Below are 16,206 nucleotides of genomic sequence, written 5' to 3' on the forward strand. Positions count from 1 at the left end.
GGTCATGAAGGGCAGCCGGCTGATTGAGCCTAAGCACTGTGATCAAAAGTTAACTGCCTGATTGTTTACACTAAGTACTAATCAACAGATCAAGTACTAATCAACAGACTCTGCCACTCTAATTGTTACCTGAGGGTGGAGAATCATCAAACTGTAGTGGTTTGTAAGTGTTATGTCTACACCTACAAACAATGCAGATACTTCATTTGATAGACTGGTCGTCGCCCCTGATTTAATTATGGGGCTACCCATAGAGTCCCAGTACACATGGGCTAATTAGCTGGGGGGCATGGGTTAATCTGTGTCTCCACGTTAGGGATTGGATACAGATAATTGTTCACCAATAGTCTGTATTCAATGTTAAGAATAGGGTTACACAGGTATATAAACTGTGTCCACCCTACAGTTTTTAGTTGTGCTTCTGATTCCACCTGGAATGTCACCGGATTGCTGGAGAATTGCTAGCTGATACTTCTCCATCCCCCAACCCTAAGTAAGTGTTACCTTCTTGTCTGTTAATTGTACTATATTGCTGTGTTCACCTTTTTTAAGGAATAAATATATTTTATTATATCTAAGCCTCGTTCAGTTCAACCCAGATATTTGGTGTTCATTATATCTTGTCATAAGCTACCGTGACAAGCTCTATAATTAACTGGTGGCAAGCGGTGGGATTGAACTGAACCTATATTACAGTGTTCTGTGGGACTCTGTCATATAGTGGGAACTCGAGAGTAATTGCGAGTTCCTGGGACTAAAGATATTGAACACACAGTAGTGCAACAGTTAACACAAGTTGTAACACCACCTCACTGCTGCGATCGTGAACCATGAGCGAGGCTGAAGGCTCATCCAACATGAGGACCCGAGCTCAGCTGAAGGACAAGTGCCGTGAATATGGACTGCCCTATGAGAACCAGGAGGTCGCAGACATGGTTGACGCAATTGGTGACTATGAAGCTCGGCTTGCAGAGCCTCAGGATACGGCTCAGCTTGCCCTTATACAGCCACCCGGAGATCAGGGAAGGAACCCAGTGCCGGGGCGGCGGAATCTCGGGGAGGGAACGAGTGCACCTCCCGGGAGCAGTGCAACAGGAGGGGTACTGGTTCCGTTCACCCCTGAAATGTTGGCACTGATTGCTGCGTGGGGTGACAGAGGGACACCGGAGGAGCGGCTGCAGTTTATCACTATGGCAGTGAACAGACCCGCTTATTGCCCCCCTGTCCAACCCAACCAAGATGAACTCAAACTGGATCAGCACAGTCTCACCAAGTTTGTGGAAGGTACTGATCAGATCGACAGTTTTCTAAAGAACTTTGAGACACAGTGTCGGCGGTACAAAGTGCTTCCCCAGCATAGGGTTGCATGTTTGGACCCCTTACTGTCCAGCTTGGCTAAGCAGACAATGATGGCGCTTCCAGATGAGTATGCTGATGACTATGACCACCTGAAAGAACTGTTATTGTTTCAGTACGGTTTTACCCCTGAAGCCTACTGGGGTAAATTCCGGCAGGAGGAGAGGCAGCCCCAGGAGTCCTATGTTACCTACGTGACCCGCATGGCTTTGTACGGGATACGCTGGGTGGAGGGCTATGAGGCACGGACTTACCAATGCCTGCTGGACCTCATCTTTCAGGAGCAGCCCATGCAGCAGTGCCCGCCGGCAGTGAGGGCTTGGGTGTACGACAAGAAGCCCAAGACTTACCAGGAGGCGGCGAGGCTTGCAAACGACTACGTGGCCAGCCGAGCCCTGATGACCAACAAAGCAGTAGCCAAAGCGGCGGTGGCGGCGGCACCGGTCAGAAAGTCTGCCAATACCCCCCAATGGACTCAGAGGCCGCCTGCGGGCAGCAGTCCACCGAAGGCGGGGGAGCTCCGGCACGAGCGCCGGTGCTACAACTGCAACCGCCCTGGTGATATCAGACCAGATTGCCCGGAACCCCTGCGTTCCGGCAGACCCCATCAGGGGCAACGCACCCCAGCTGCAAAGCCGGTAGCCCGCGTGCGTGTGGCTTCCACCAAAGACTCCGGACCGGTCATGGAACCAACTTCCAGCGAGACGTCCCATGCCACACCTGTCCCGGTTTCATCGGTGCCTACAGCCAGGAGCGGAGGACATCTCAGCGCCGACCTGCAGCAGATGGACGGCCGGAGCAGACATCTCACCCCAGTCACAGTCGGTGACCGGCAAGCAGTCGGCTTGCTGGATTCAAGGGGCTGCAATGACCGTGGTCCGACCTGATATGGTCCGGCTAGACGAATTACTCCCAGGCCCTGGGATACAGATCACTGTGGCCGACGGAGAGCCACGTTTCCTGCAAGTGGCCAGAATCTTTTTGGATTGGGGGGAGGGCCAGGGTGTGTGGGAGGTGGGGGTTTTACCCGGTTTGGATGCCGATGTTCTTCTTGGCAACGTTCTGGGACCGATGACCTGCACCTATGACCGCGTGCCCAAGCCCGCTGCAGTGGCGGCGGTTACCCGGAGCCAGACAGTGGCAATGGCGGCGGCGCCAGTCCCCCAGCCTTTGGGACCAACGTTAGTGGAGGGCGCAGAGGAGCCCGGGGAGGTAAGCCAGGATCAGTTGCAACCACAGACTGACTTACTGTTCCCCCTTACCCTTCCCCATTCTCTGGACAATGACATGACTGGGGGGTGGCCAGAATTAGGAGCCGAGTTTAGGGAGGCAGTGAAGACAGACCCTACCCTGGCCGGCGTGAGACTTCGGACGTCCGAATCTAAGGCAGGGGAAGGCACTGAGCACTGCCTATGGTATAAGGGACTCCTGTATGGAGAAGAAGGGAACTCAGGGATAGAGGAGGGATTGACCGGTAAGCGACAGCTAGTAGTGCCCCAGGGGTACCGAAAGCAACTGTTATGGGTAGCTCACTCTATTCCGTTAGCGGGACATCAGGGGGTCAACAGAACGCGAGCCCGGTTATTACAGCGTTACTACTGGCCGGGGGCATCTCGAGATGTAGGCACTTTCTGCCGCTCTTGTGATGCCTGCCAGCGAGTGGGTAAGGTGGACGACCGTGTGAAGGCACCCCTGAAACCCCTACCGATAATGGGGGAACCCTTCCAGAAAGTAGCGATGGATCTTGTAGGACCCCTTATGATTGCTAGCAGGTCAGGGAAGCGCTACATCCTCACGGTGGTGGATTTTGCCACCCGGTACCCTGGGCGGTAGCGCTTGGCACCATAGATGCCAAGACAGTGGCAGCAGCTTTGCTGAACATTTTTTCTAGGGTAGGTTTCCCTAGTGAGGTCCTAACCGATCAGGGGTCGCAGTTCATGAGTGAACTGTTACATTGTCTCTGGAATGCATGCGGTGTACAGCATCGGCGCACTACCCCTTACCATCCCCAGACAAACGGATTATGTGAGCGGTTTAACGGGACCCTGAAGCAGATGCTTTGAACCTTTATAGAGGCGGAGGGGAAAGACTGGGAGATTCATTTACAGCACTTGCTGTTTGCCTACCGAGAGGTACCGCAGGAATCTACAGGCTTCTCCCCCTTCGAGCTACTATATGGCCGCAGGGTACGTGGACCTCTGGACCTCTTCCGTGAGGGATGGGAAGGGGAGGCTACTGCTACTGATGCTTCAGTGATCCAGTATGTAGTAGATCTCCGAGACCGGTTAGAGATGCTCATGGGGGTGGCCCAGGACCACCTCAGGGCCGCTGAGACCAAGCAAAAGCAATGGTATGACCGGAATGCCCGTAGCAGGGAATTCATCCCAGGACAGCAGGTGCTTGTTCTCAAACCCACCCGGTTATCCGAAAGGTGAATGAGTACAACTACTTTGTACAGGTAGAGCCTGAGAGGCATAAGACATATCACGTCAATATGCTGAAAGAATACCGAGCACTGAGTATGGGAGCAATAATGGCCATTTGTAGCCCACTGCTGGAGGATCCATCGAGCAACGCTCTGCCTGATCTCCTAGGGGAGGCTAGGCAGGGAAACACTATGGAGCAGGTAGAGATAGGGGCACAGTTGAGTGCTAGGCAGCAGGTAGAAGCCAGGGACATGCTAGCTAAATTTAGGGCCCTCTTCACTGACATGCCAGGGACCACACATCTCACAAAACACCCAGTGCACACAGGGGATCTGCAGCCTCTGCATAAACACGCTTATAGAGTGTCAGCAGAGGTCAAGACCAGTATGGAAAGGGAGATAGAGGAGATGCTGACCCTAGGGGTAATTACTCCGTCCCAGAGTCCTTGGGCAAGCCCGGTAGTTCTAGTCCCTAAGAAGGACAAGACCACCCGGTTTTGTGTGGACTACCGCTTGCTCAACGCTGGGACGGTGTCAGATGTCTACCCCATGCCCCGCATGGATGAGTTACTGGATGAACTCGCGGGGGCAAAGTATCTGACCACTATGGATTTGAGCAAAGGCTATTGGCAAATCCCCCTGACCCTGGAGGCTAGGGAGAAGTCAGCATTCATCACTCCAAGTGGCCTCTATGAGTTTTTAGTGATGCCATTTGGGATGAATAATGCCCCGGCTACCTTCCAACGCCTGGTCAATAGGTCACTGGAAGGGATGCAGAGCTATGCCAGGGCTTACTTAGATGACATTGCTGTCTTTAGTAGTTCCTGGGAATCCCACATAGGACATGTAGCTGCGGTGCTGGATAAGATCAGGGAGGCTGGGCTTACCTTGAAACCCACTAAGTGTATGGTAGGGATGGCAGAGGTCCTGTACTTAGGGCACAGGGTGGGTGGAGGGCACCTCAAACCAGAGCCAGCCAAGGTAGAAGCCATAGTTCAGTGGTCTGTTCCAAAAAACCAAGAAACAGGTCATGGCATTTTTGGGCACCGCAGGGTACTATAGGAAGTTTGTCCCACAGTACAGCGCCGTGGCCAAACCCCTGACTGATTTGACTAAGAAGCAACTGCCTGTGCTTATCACCTGGACTCCTGCCTGTGAAACTGCATTCCAGGCACTGAAAACTGCGCTTGCTGGGGCCCCCATACTGGTTGCCCCGGACTATACCAAACATTTCCTTATACAGACTGATGCCTCGGACTATGGCATTGGGGCTGTGTTGAGCCAAGTGGGGGACGACGGTAGAGAGCACCCTGTGGTGTACCTCAGCCGAAATCTACTCCCCAGAGAGGTGGCCTATGCTACCATTGAGAAAGAGTGCTTGGCCATTGTGTGGGCACTCAAAAAACTCCAGCCCTACGTTTATGGGAGGGCTTTCACGGTCCTCACAGACCACAACCCCCTGAGTTGGCTGCAGAGGGCATCAGGGGAGAATGCCAGGTTGCTAAGGTGGAGCTTGGCCTTACAAGAATTCGAGTTTACTATTCAACACAAAAAGGGCAGTGAAAACAGCAATGCTGATGGGCTTTCACGTCAGGACTATCCCTCTGAGACTGAGTTCATTAATGGTGCCAGCAGTGCTCCACTCCCCGTTAGGGCCAGTGGGCCACAGGTCACCCATTAAGAAGGGGAGATGTAGAGGGAGAGGGGGGTTGGCCCGGTATTAAAGGGGTTGCACCCCATATGGCCACCCCCTGACCTCACCAGGGAGGCAAGGGGTTAACTGGACTGTGGTCCAGGAAGGGGGTTTACACCTTGTCATGTCATGAAAATGTATGTTCCCCTGTTCCCATGTTTCATTATAATCTTGTATTTTAAAGATGTTTTAAAGTGCATTTCTGTATCTCCAGCTCTGGAGGTCGCAGAGAGTTGATATTTGGCCAATATGTGGAGTCACTGTAGGCATTAAGAACTGGCAAATTTCGACCCACTGAGCCCACCAGAATGTAACTTATTAATATGTGTAGATATTAAAGTGTATATGTATGGTATTTTGGATCTGCCCCGAAAATGCAGACTCCATCTGCTATGCTAATAGGTCATGAAGGGCAGCCGGCTGATTGAGCCTAAGCACTGTGATCAAAAGTTAACTGCCTGATTGTTTACACTAAGTACTAATCAACAGATCAAGTACTAATCAACAGACTCTGCCACTCTAATTGTTACCTGAGGGTGGAGAATCATCAAACTGTAGTGGTTTGTAAGTGTTATGTCTACACCTACAAACAATGCAGATACTTCATTTGATAGACTGGTCGTCGCCCCTGATTTAATTATGGGGCTACCCATAGAGTCCCAGTAAACATGGGCTAATTAGCTGGGGGGCATGGGTTAATCTGTGTCTCCACGTTAGGGATTGGATACAGATAATTGTTCACCAATAGTCTGTATTCAATGTTAAGAATAGGGTTACACAGGTATATAAACTGTGTCCACCCTACAGTTTTTAGTTGTGCTTCTGATTCCACCTGGAATGTCACCGGATTGCTGGAGAATTGCTAGCTGATACTTCTCCATCCCCCAACCCTCAGTAAGTGTTACCTTCTTGTCTGTTAATTGTACTATATTGCTGTGTTCACCTTTTTTAAGGAATAAATATATTTTATTATATCTAAGCCTCGTTCAGTTCAACCCAGATATTTGGTGTTCATTATATCTTGTCATAAGTTACCGTGACAGAGAGAGGGAGGGGAAAGAGGGGGAGAGAAAGAGAGGGGCAGATAGAGAGAGGGAGAAAAAGTGGGGAGAGAGAAAGAGAGGGGGGAGAGAAAAAGTGTGTGGGGGGGGAGAGAGAGAGGGGGAGAGAGAGAGGGAGGGGACAGAGGGGGAGAGAAAGAGAGATGGGGAGAGAAAGGCAGCAGAGATGCGGAGAGAGAGAGGGGGACTGAGAGAGGGAGAGAGAAAGAGGGGGGGGGGAGAGAGGAAGGGAGAGAGAGAGGGGGGAGAGAAAGAGGAGGAGAGGGATAGAAAGGCGGAGAGGGGGAGAGAGAGTGAGAGTGGGGGAGAGAAAGAGGAGAGGGGGATTTGTAGAATCCAATCCGTGGAATTCCTCATCCAACGGATTCTACAAATCCGTCCGCGTCGGCGGCGGAATCCGCGGAGCGCGTGGGTAATTATAATTAAAAAAAATCCGCAAAGCGCCCTTTTTGAGATTTGATCCACGGAAATCCGCGGGACCAACGGAACCGGCTGATCCGATGCGGATCCAAATCCGCCGAAACAATTGGCCCACCTCCAGTTAAACAGCACCATGTGCTCGCGACCTCACTTCCTGCCTGACAGCTGTTGACGAATAGTACGGGAAATGAGTTATAGGTAAAATAGTTCTTAGCCGAGGCTTCAAAGTGCCCAGGGAAGCTGTGTTTTGTTTAAATATATGTATTTATCTTTTGCAAGTTGTCTTTATTTCCATCTTTGCATTGTGGAGAAATATTGATGCAAAAATATTTTCACTGGAACACATTAAAAATGGCTTCCATTTAAAATAAATTAAAACAAGAAAAAATAGCGTGGTTAAAGCGCAGACCTGAGCTCGCCCTCTTTGGAAACGCTACTGTGAATGATGCCAAAATCTGCATTCAGGTCGAGTTCCTGAAATCCGGGGGATTTATGTTTCCTGCAGGTGCAATGGAATTCGCCAGCGGAAATACGTTGGAGCCAACCAGCAGATCGGAGAGGACAGGAGTCCTTATAAAATGTGTCGCCTCGTGGCAGAGAAAAGCCATCACCACAAGCCCCGTCATAAGAAATGCATCTCTCCTGCTCCTAACCCAGGTACAGATAACCTCTCCTGCTCCTAACCCAGGTACAGATAACCTCTCCTGCTCCTAACCCAGGTACAGATAACCTCTCCTGCTCCTAACCCAGGTACAGATAACCTCTCCTGCTCCTAACCCAGGTACAGATAACCTCTCCTGCTTCTAACCCAGGTACAGATAACCTCTCCTGCTCCTAACCCAGGTACAGATAACCTCTCCCACCCCTCCTAACCCAGGTACAGATAACCTCTCCTGCTCCTAACCCAGGTACAGATAACCTCTCCTGCTTCTAACCCAGGTACAGATAACCTCTCCTGCTCCTAACCCAGGTACAGATAACCTCTCCTGCTCCTAACCCAGGTACAGATAACCTCTCCTCCTCCTAACCCAGGTACAGATAACCTCTCCCACCCCTCCTAACCAAGGTACAGATAACCTCTCCTGCTCCTCCGAAACCAGGTACAGATAACCTCTCCTCCTCCTAACCCAGGTACAGATAATCTCTCCTCCTAACCCAGGTACAGATAACCTCTCCTCCTCCTAACCCAGGTACAGATAACCTCTCCTCCTCCTAACCCAGGTACAGATAACATCTCCTCCTCCTAACCCGGGTACAGATAACCTCTCCTCCTAACCCAGGTACAGATAACCTCTCCTCCTCCTAACCCAGGTACAGATAATCTCTCCTCCTCCTAACCCAGGTACAGATAACCTCTCCTCCTCCTAACCCAGGTACAGATAACCTCTCCTCCTAACCCAGGTACAGATAACCTCTCCTCCTCCTAACCCAGGTACAGATAACCTCTCCTCCTCCTAACCCAGGTACAGATAACCTCTCCTCCTCCTAACCCAGGTACAGATAATCTCTCCTCCTAACCCAGGTACAGATAACCTCTCCTCCTAACCCAGGTACAGATAACCTCTCCTCCTAACCCAGGTACAGATAACCTCTCCTCCCCCGAACCCAGGTACAGATAATCTCTCCTCCTCCTAACCCAGGTACAGATAACCTCTCCTCCTCCTAACCCAGGTACAGATAACCTCTCCTCCTCCTAACCCAGGTACAGATAACCTCTCCTGCTCCTAACCCAGGTACAGATAACATCTCCTCCTCCTAACCCAGGTACAGATAATCTCTCCTCCTAACACAGGTACAGATAACCTCTCCTCCCCCGAACCCAGGTACAGATAACCTCTCCTCCTCCTAACCCAGGTACAGATAACCTCTCTTCCTAACCCAGGAACAGATAACCTCTCCTCCTAACCCTGGTACAGATAACCTCTCCTCCTCCTAACCCAGGTACAGATAACCTCTACTCCTCCTAACCCAGGTACAGATAACCTCTCCTCCTCCTAACCCAGGTACAGATAACCTCTCCTGCTCCTAACCCAGGTACAGATAACATCTCCTGCTCCTAACCCAGGTACAGATAACCTCTCCTCCTAACCCAGGTACAGATAACCTCTCCTCCTCCTAACCCAGGTACAGATAACCTCTCCTCCTCCTAACCCAGGCACAGATAACCTCTCCTCCTCCTAACCCAGGTACAGATAACCTCTCATCCTCCTAACCCAGGTACAGATAACCTTTTCTCCTCCTAACCCAGGTACAGATAACCTCTCCTCCTAACTTAGGTACAGATAACCTCTCCTCCTCCTAACCCAGGTACAGATAACCTCTCCTCCTAACTCAGGTACAGATAACCTCTCCTCTTAACCCTGGTACAGATAACCTCTCCTCCTAACCCAGGAACAGATAACCTCTCCTCCTAACCCTGGTACAGATAACCTTTCCTCCTAACCCAGGAACAGATAACCTCTCCTCCTAACCCTGGTACAGATAACCTCTCCTCCTTACCCAGGTACAGATAACCTCTCCTCCTAACTCAGGTACAGATAACCTCTCCTCCTAACCCTGGTACAGATAACCTCTCCTCCTAACTCAGGTACAGATAACCTCTCCTCCTAACCCTGGTACAGATAACCTCTCCTCCTAACCCAAGAACAGATAACCTCTCCTCCTAACCCTGGTACAGATAACCTCTCCTCCTAACCCAGGAACAGATAACCTCTCCTCCTAACCCTGGTACAGATAACCTCTCCTCCTAACCCAGGTACAGATAACCTCTCCTCCTAACCCAGGTACAGATAACCTCTCCTCCTAACCCAGGTACAGATAACCTCTCCTCCTAACTCAGGTACAGATAACCTCTCCTCCTAACCTAGGTACAGATAACCTCTCCTCCTAACTCAGGTACAGATAACCTCTCCTCCTAACCCTGGTACAGATAACCTCTCCTCCTAACTCAGGTACAGATAACCTCTCCTCCTAACCCAGGAACAGATAACCTCTCCTCCTAACCCTGGTACAGATTACCTCTCCTACTCATAACTCAGGTACAGATAACCTCTCCTCCTAACCCTGGTACAGATAACCTCTCCTCCTAACTCAGGTACAGATAACCTCTCCTCCTAACCCTGGTACAGATAACCTCTCCTCCTAACCCAAGAACAGATAACCTCTCCTCCTAACCCTGGTACAGATAACCTCTCCTCCTAACCCAGGAACAGATAACCTCTCCTCCTAACCCTGGTACAGATAACCTCTCCTCCTAACCCAGGTACAGATAACCTCTCCTCCTAACCCAGGTACAGATAACCTCTCCTCCTAACCCAGGTACAGATAACCTCTCCTCCTAACTCAGGTACAGATAACCTCTCCTCCTAACCCAGGTACAGATAACCTCTCCTCCTAACTCAGGTACAGATAACCTCTCCTCCTAACCCTGGTACAGATAACCTCTCCTCCTAACTCAGGTACAGATAACCTCTCCTCCTAACCCAGGAACAGATAACCTCTCCTCCTAACCCTGGTACAGATTACCTCTCCTCCTAACTCAGGTACAGATAACCTCTCCTCCTAACCCTGGTACAGATAACCTCTCCTCCTAACTCAGGTACAGATAACCTCTCCTCCTAACCCTGGTACAGATAACCTCTCCTCCTAACTCAGGTACAGATAACCTCTCCTCCTAACCCTGGTACAGATAACCTCTCCTCCTAACCCAGGTACAGATAACCTCTCCTCCTAACCCTGGTACAGATTACCTCTCCTACTCATAACCCAGGTACAGATAACCTCTCCTACTACTAACCCAGGTACAGATAAGCTCTCCTGCTCCTCCTACCCCAGGTACAGATAACCTCTCCCACTCCTCCTAACCCAGGTACAGATAACCTCTCTTCTTAACCCAGGCACTGATAACCTCTCCTGCTCCTCCTAACCCAGGTAAAGATAACCTCTCCTACTCCTAACCCAGGTACAGATAACCTCTCCTCCTAACCCAGGTACAGATAACCTCTCCTCCTAACCCAGGTACAGATAACCTCCTCCCTCCCACGGGCTCAGAGGTTTAGTATGTGGTTTTGGTTCTATATATTTCTAGTGTTGTGGTGGTGATTTTGGTTTTGCCGAAACACCATTTTTGTGGTGTTGGATATTTAATAAATTAGACTGAAGTTAAAAAAACAAATGCCCATATGTGGACCAGAACACACATATATCCCAAAGTGTTCCGTTAAATAATTATAATAGCATGTTTTTGTATAGCGCTGCTAATTTTACGTAGCGCTTTGCAGACACAGTCCCTGCCCTGTGGAGCTTACAATCTGTGTTTGGTGCCTGAGGCACAGGGAGGTACAATGACTTGCCCAAGGTCACAAGGAGCCGACACCGGGAATTGAACCAGGTTCCCCTGCTTCACACTCAGTGCCAGTCAGTGTCTTTACTCCCTGAGCCGCTCCTTCTCCTGCTTCACACTCAGTGCCAGTCAGTGTCTTTACTCCCTGAGCCGCTCCTTCCCCTGCTTCACACTCAGTGCCAGTCAGTGTCTTTACTCACTGAGCCTCCTTCTGTTGCAACCATATGCCCCCTCCATGTCGAGGAATAGGGATTCTCAGCAGCCCACGCCTGAGAGAAGACCCGGCCTTCAGTGTAACACAGCCTCTGCATGGGTTGTTTCTTTGGGACATACGTTTTCAGATCCACATATGGACATTTTTATGACTGTTGCTGATTCGTTTTTTCCTGTTGCCTGGACGGCTTGGAGAGTTTATGGCAGAGAAGTTATGGAGTTGTAGGGAGCCGTTATGGAGTTAGTTAAGAGTTATAGGTCATGGTTATAGGCGTAGATAAGGGAGGAATTGCTTCAAACAATGTAGACCTCTCCAAAATGTACCATTATTATTTTTAAGCAAAACTGGTGAATGTGAGGGTGATGTACGACTTCTAAACTTCCCGTCACTTTGTGGCTGGTACAATCACAGAGCGATAAGATAGAGCAGCTATATATCTGTGCGCCAATGGCAAAGCTTAATATTTTAAGTGTAAACAAAAAATGGCGGCTGTGAATGTGATTTTGGGGTTAAACCTCCAGCCAATCTTTTGAAGCTGGGACAATCGAGGAAGATTATTTATTTCCTAATTCCCGTGCGTAATATGTTGTGCTAATGTTTTTCGGCCGCTGTTTCTGCGCTGCTGCAACCGCCAACTGCGCCACCCATCCAAACGGTTTTAATCCGCGCGGATTCATCAAAATCGGCCGTTGGATAACAGCCCGTGGACGGATTTGTAGAACCCAATCCACTGATTCAGTGATCCGTTGGCGAATTCTTAAGAACGGGTTGCTGAATCCGCGGAGTGTATCGGTAATAATAATAAATAAATGAAATCTGTAAAACGCGAATCGCTCTCTTTAAGATTGATCCGCTAAAATGCGTGGGCCAAAGTTACCGGACGATCCGCCGTGGATCCAGATCCGCCCCCCCAAAAAATACGCCCGTCTCTAGTTACATACCCCACAACGTTGCCCCCCGTTAAAGAGTGTTTTTCTCTTCTCATTTTGTGTGCGCGCTAAGACTCTCTTGCCAGGGGCCCCAAGAACCCTAAGGCTACTCCTGGTTTGACGGCTCCCCAGCAGTGAAGTGGTTAAGGGCAGTGACCGTGGAGATGTAAAATACCTGTCTGTTTCATGTACTTTCCTTCTGTGGGGGAAACCAGCAAACTGCACGCAGGAGCCGCGAGAGCGATAATCAGCAACAGGTTCTCACACCGCGGGACGGTTCGCATTAATGGGCCATGTCTGCGTGAGTTTCTGGCAGTGCCGGGAAAGAGCCGACTCCTCGGGGCAGGGTTTAACTCGGGCAATAGGTTCCGAGCTGCGGGGGTTCTTCCTGTGGAACAGAAGCAGGTTCCCTGTTGTTCCCTGTCCAATGTTCTGACATTCCATTCGTTTAAAATGTTTTCGCGAGAGGAATTTCGCTCCTCGGATGGAATTACAGATGTTAAACTAACGCTGTCCGTGGTGGTGATGATGGGTGGGTCTGAATCCCTTCGCTGCCAGAGGGGGCTGCAATGTAGTGCAACGTGTACAAAAAGAAATGCAGTTGCAACAAGTTGCCTGCAGGTGCTAAGCATGTCCATGCTGTCCCCATTCAGCAGGGTCCTGAACTCCAGCTGTACATACACAGAACGTTTTGTTGTGGGTGGAACGCTCTATAATTTAGGGGTCTTCCAGTGGACTTGCTGGGTAGTAAGTACCCCCATCTAGCACGAATACCCCCATCTGGACCCCAAAAATAAGGTAACCCCCAAGCCAGAGGCAAACAACTCCAGTCCTCAAGGGTCACCAACAGGCCAGGTATTAGGCGTATCTCCCAATATCGACAATACAAATGTTCTATACCTATACAGAACGGAATGAATATGCATTAGAGTGTAAGCTCTCTGGATCAGGGCACCCATTACCTTCTTTGTGCTTATTTGTATGTCATTCTGTTTATGTGACATAATATGTTGGCGCTTTACAAATAAAGGATAAGTAATATATATATTTATATACACCCACTTTCATATAGCAGGGCACTCACTGTATTTGGTGACAAGATTTAATGCAGTGTGCAAACCGTCCAGATGTGGTTCAGTACCGAAGTGAATAGATAAGCACAGGCACCCAAAGAGCTCTTCAAAAAAGGCTAAATTCAGAGACCACATCGCCTTCACTGTTGAACTATTGGAGCGCCCCTTCTCTTCACATATAATTAATAACCGTATTTCATACAGCGCTTCTCTCCCAGTGGGACTCACAGTTACAGCACAGCGCGCGGTGCGCAGCACATAGGAATGTTACAGACACAGCCCCTGCCCCGCTGAGCTTACAATCTATGTGTTTGGTGCGTGAGGCACAGGGAGACTTGCCCAAGGTCACAAGGAGCTGACACCGGGAATTGATCCAGGCTCCCGATTCAGTGTCATTGTTTACAGTCAGTGTCTTCACTCGCTGAGCCGCTCCTACTGGTCGTTTCCTCATACAGTGGTGATTTAGGGTCTGTAAGGTTCTCTGCGTGGTCTTTTAGTTGCTCTTGATAAAGGCTTCAGATGGTAACGAAACGTTGGGCCAAAAAAAAAGACTTTTCTTTGTGTATATATGGTGTGCTTATCCCTTTGTTATCTTTGTACTGTACCTTATACGGTAGGTACTCTGATAGCAGCTCCCTCCACCCAGACAGTGCAGGGGTTAGTGTTCTGCTCTCAGCCCTGAGGACAAATTCTGAATTCCGGGCTGAAGCACAGAGTATGGATCTGCTGTTGTGAGCTGAGTCGCAGAGATGTGCAGAAGTTTCGCTGTTCCTCTTGTCCTAACAGAACAGGATCTGCGAGGAAACGCAGGACTCCTCGTATAATTGGTAGTGTCACCCACAAGAGGGGGTTAAAGCATCACTTGTGTGAGGGGTTAGCATTGAGCAGACTGAATCCACGCACGGCAGAAGGGGAGTTATTTCATATCCTGTGTCAAATGTAACAAATGTGTTCTCAAATTTGATACATTTGGCACGGGTTAAACTACTTGAGACCAGGGGTGGCCAACCCCAGGCCTCAAGGTCCATCAACAGGTCGGGTTTTCAGGATATGCCTGCTTCAGCACAGGTGGTGCAGTCAGTCGCAGCTTCAGCACAGGTGGCTCAATCAATCTCTGCTTCGGCACAGGTGGCTCAATCACCACCTGTGCTGAAGCAGGGATATCCTGAAAACCTGACCTGTTGGTAGTCCCTGAGGGCTGGAGTTGGCCACCCCTGTGTTAGCCGATAAATAATGAAGAAGATTGATACATACATCCCAATATTTCATGTAACGTTAGCTCCTCCTTCTCCTATTGTTCCATATTGATACATCATGTACTGTATCTGTCTTTCACACAAACATATCTGCATACATTCATTTAAAGGGCCAGTTCCTCCAACTCGCTTTTAATTCTAGCCATTTTTGTTACAGGGTGGGACCGAGGAGTCCTCCTGAGCCAAACACCACTATTTTCAGCCTCGGCGACCCCTCGGTGCCTGAGATACCGGTGAAGTTACTTATCTCAGGAACTGGGGGTTCACCGGAGCTGCAAATAGCTGGGTTCGGTTCTGGAAGATCCCCGCGCGGTTCCAGTCCTGTAAAAACAAACACAAACGCGCAGGTGATTGAGGGCGGAATACTCCTTTAGGGGAACCCTATTCTAAACAGGATTTTTGAAGCAGCAATCCCCTCCCAGACACCTTTTTGAGTTTATATTTCCTATAATGTTAGTATCATGTCCTATTTGTTTGATAAAATCTGTGTTTAGAGTGCTGAGCAACGCTGGTCACCGCTGCTGCAGGTTAGCGCTGTGTCGCGTTACCTGCGAGCTCACCGCTTGATATCACTTTCCTCTGGCGCATAAGAGCCCCGCCAACATAACTGTGTAACGTGAGATGTTATTTCTGCCCCACTCTGGAATTTGAGGCACCTGTAGCATACCAACAAATTATTTATAACCTTTGTCTTTAACCGGGGGGATTAAGAGCGTGCATGTTTTTTATTTTTTAAAGAGGAAGCTGTCAAATGTTTGAGATGGAATCTATTTCCTAAAGAGAAACACATGCGAAACAGGAGTTGGTCCGCAGACCGTACCCCTCGGCTAATCAACCAGGGAAATCTCAACACTATGCAACATGCTGCTTCCATGAGCTAAAGAAGAGAACAGTTCCATTGGAATGGGACAAACATCTTCTCCAGCACAGAGAAGTAAACCCTAAAAAGACTTTCAATAGTGCAAGCGCAGAATTAAGTTGCGATGTACCACAACACACATGTATTGTGCGCCCCGGGGGACCTTTCATTGTGTCGGTTGACATATAACATACAGATAATCTTTGCACTAATCATTGATAATTACGAGTTATTTGTACAGATAACACATAATCCTGTAGTGTAGCAGTCAGGTACTCCACATCAGGGATATACGTCAACAAGGATTTAAACCCACAAATGATGCTTTGTATGTATAAAGTCTTCACACACGCGTCAAACAACTTTTGAAGCTTTGTAATACTTTTTAGCACTGATATTTTCAACGCAACACAAACGCAAGAAAAATATGTTGGTACCACAGGCGCCTCTGTGTCTGTCCGGTTTAATACAATGTACACGCCTAGAAGACAGCGTTACCCCTATCCCCTCTAGAGGTGCTAAGGGATGGTGTAATTGGTGCATTGAAAGTGGAAAAAGATGTTTAAAAAGTAGCAGTT

The 16,206-nt window shown here is 49.3% G+C and overlaps 1 protein-coding gene across 1 annotated transcript in view; it reads left to right on the forward strand.

The window, feature by feature from the left end:
- ZNF831 (zinc finger protein 831) overlaps positions 1-16,206 on the forward strand; it is a 53,846-nt gene that overhangs the window by 12,573 nt on the left and 25,067 nt on the right. The window contains exon 4 of the mRNA XM_075571346.1: positions 7,461-7,612. Within this exon, the coding sequence (XP_075427461.1) occupies positions 7,461-7,612 (152 nt within the window). The remainder of the gene's footprint in view (positions 1-7,460; positions 7,613-16,206) is intronic.

Source organism: Ascaphus truei, chromosome 15, assembly GCF_040206685.1.
Source record: "Ascaphus truei isolate aAscTru1 chromosome 15, aAscTru1.hap1, whole genome shotgun sequence".
Lineage (NCBI taxonomy): Eukaryota > Metazoa > Chordata > Amphibia > Anura > Ascaphidae > Ascaphus > Ascaphus truei.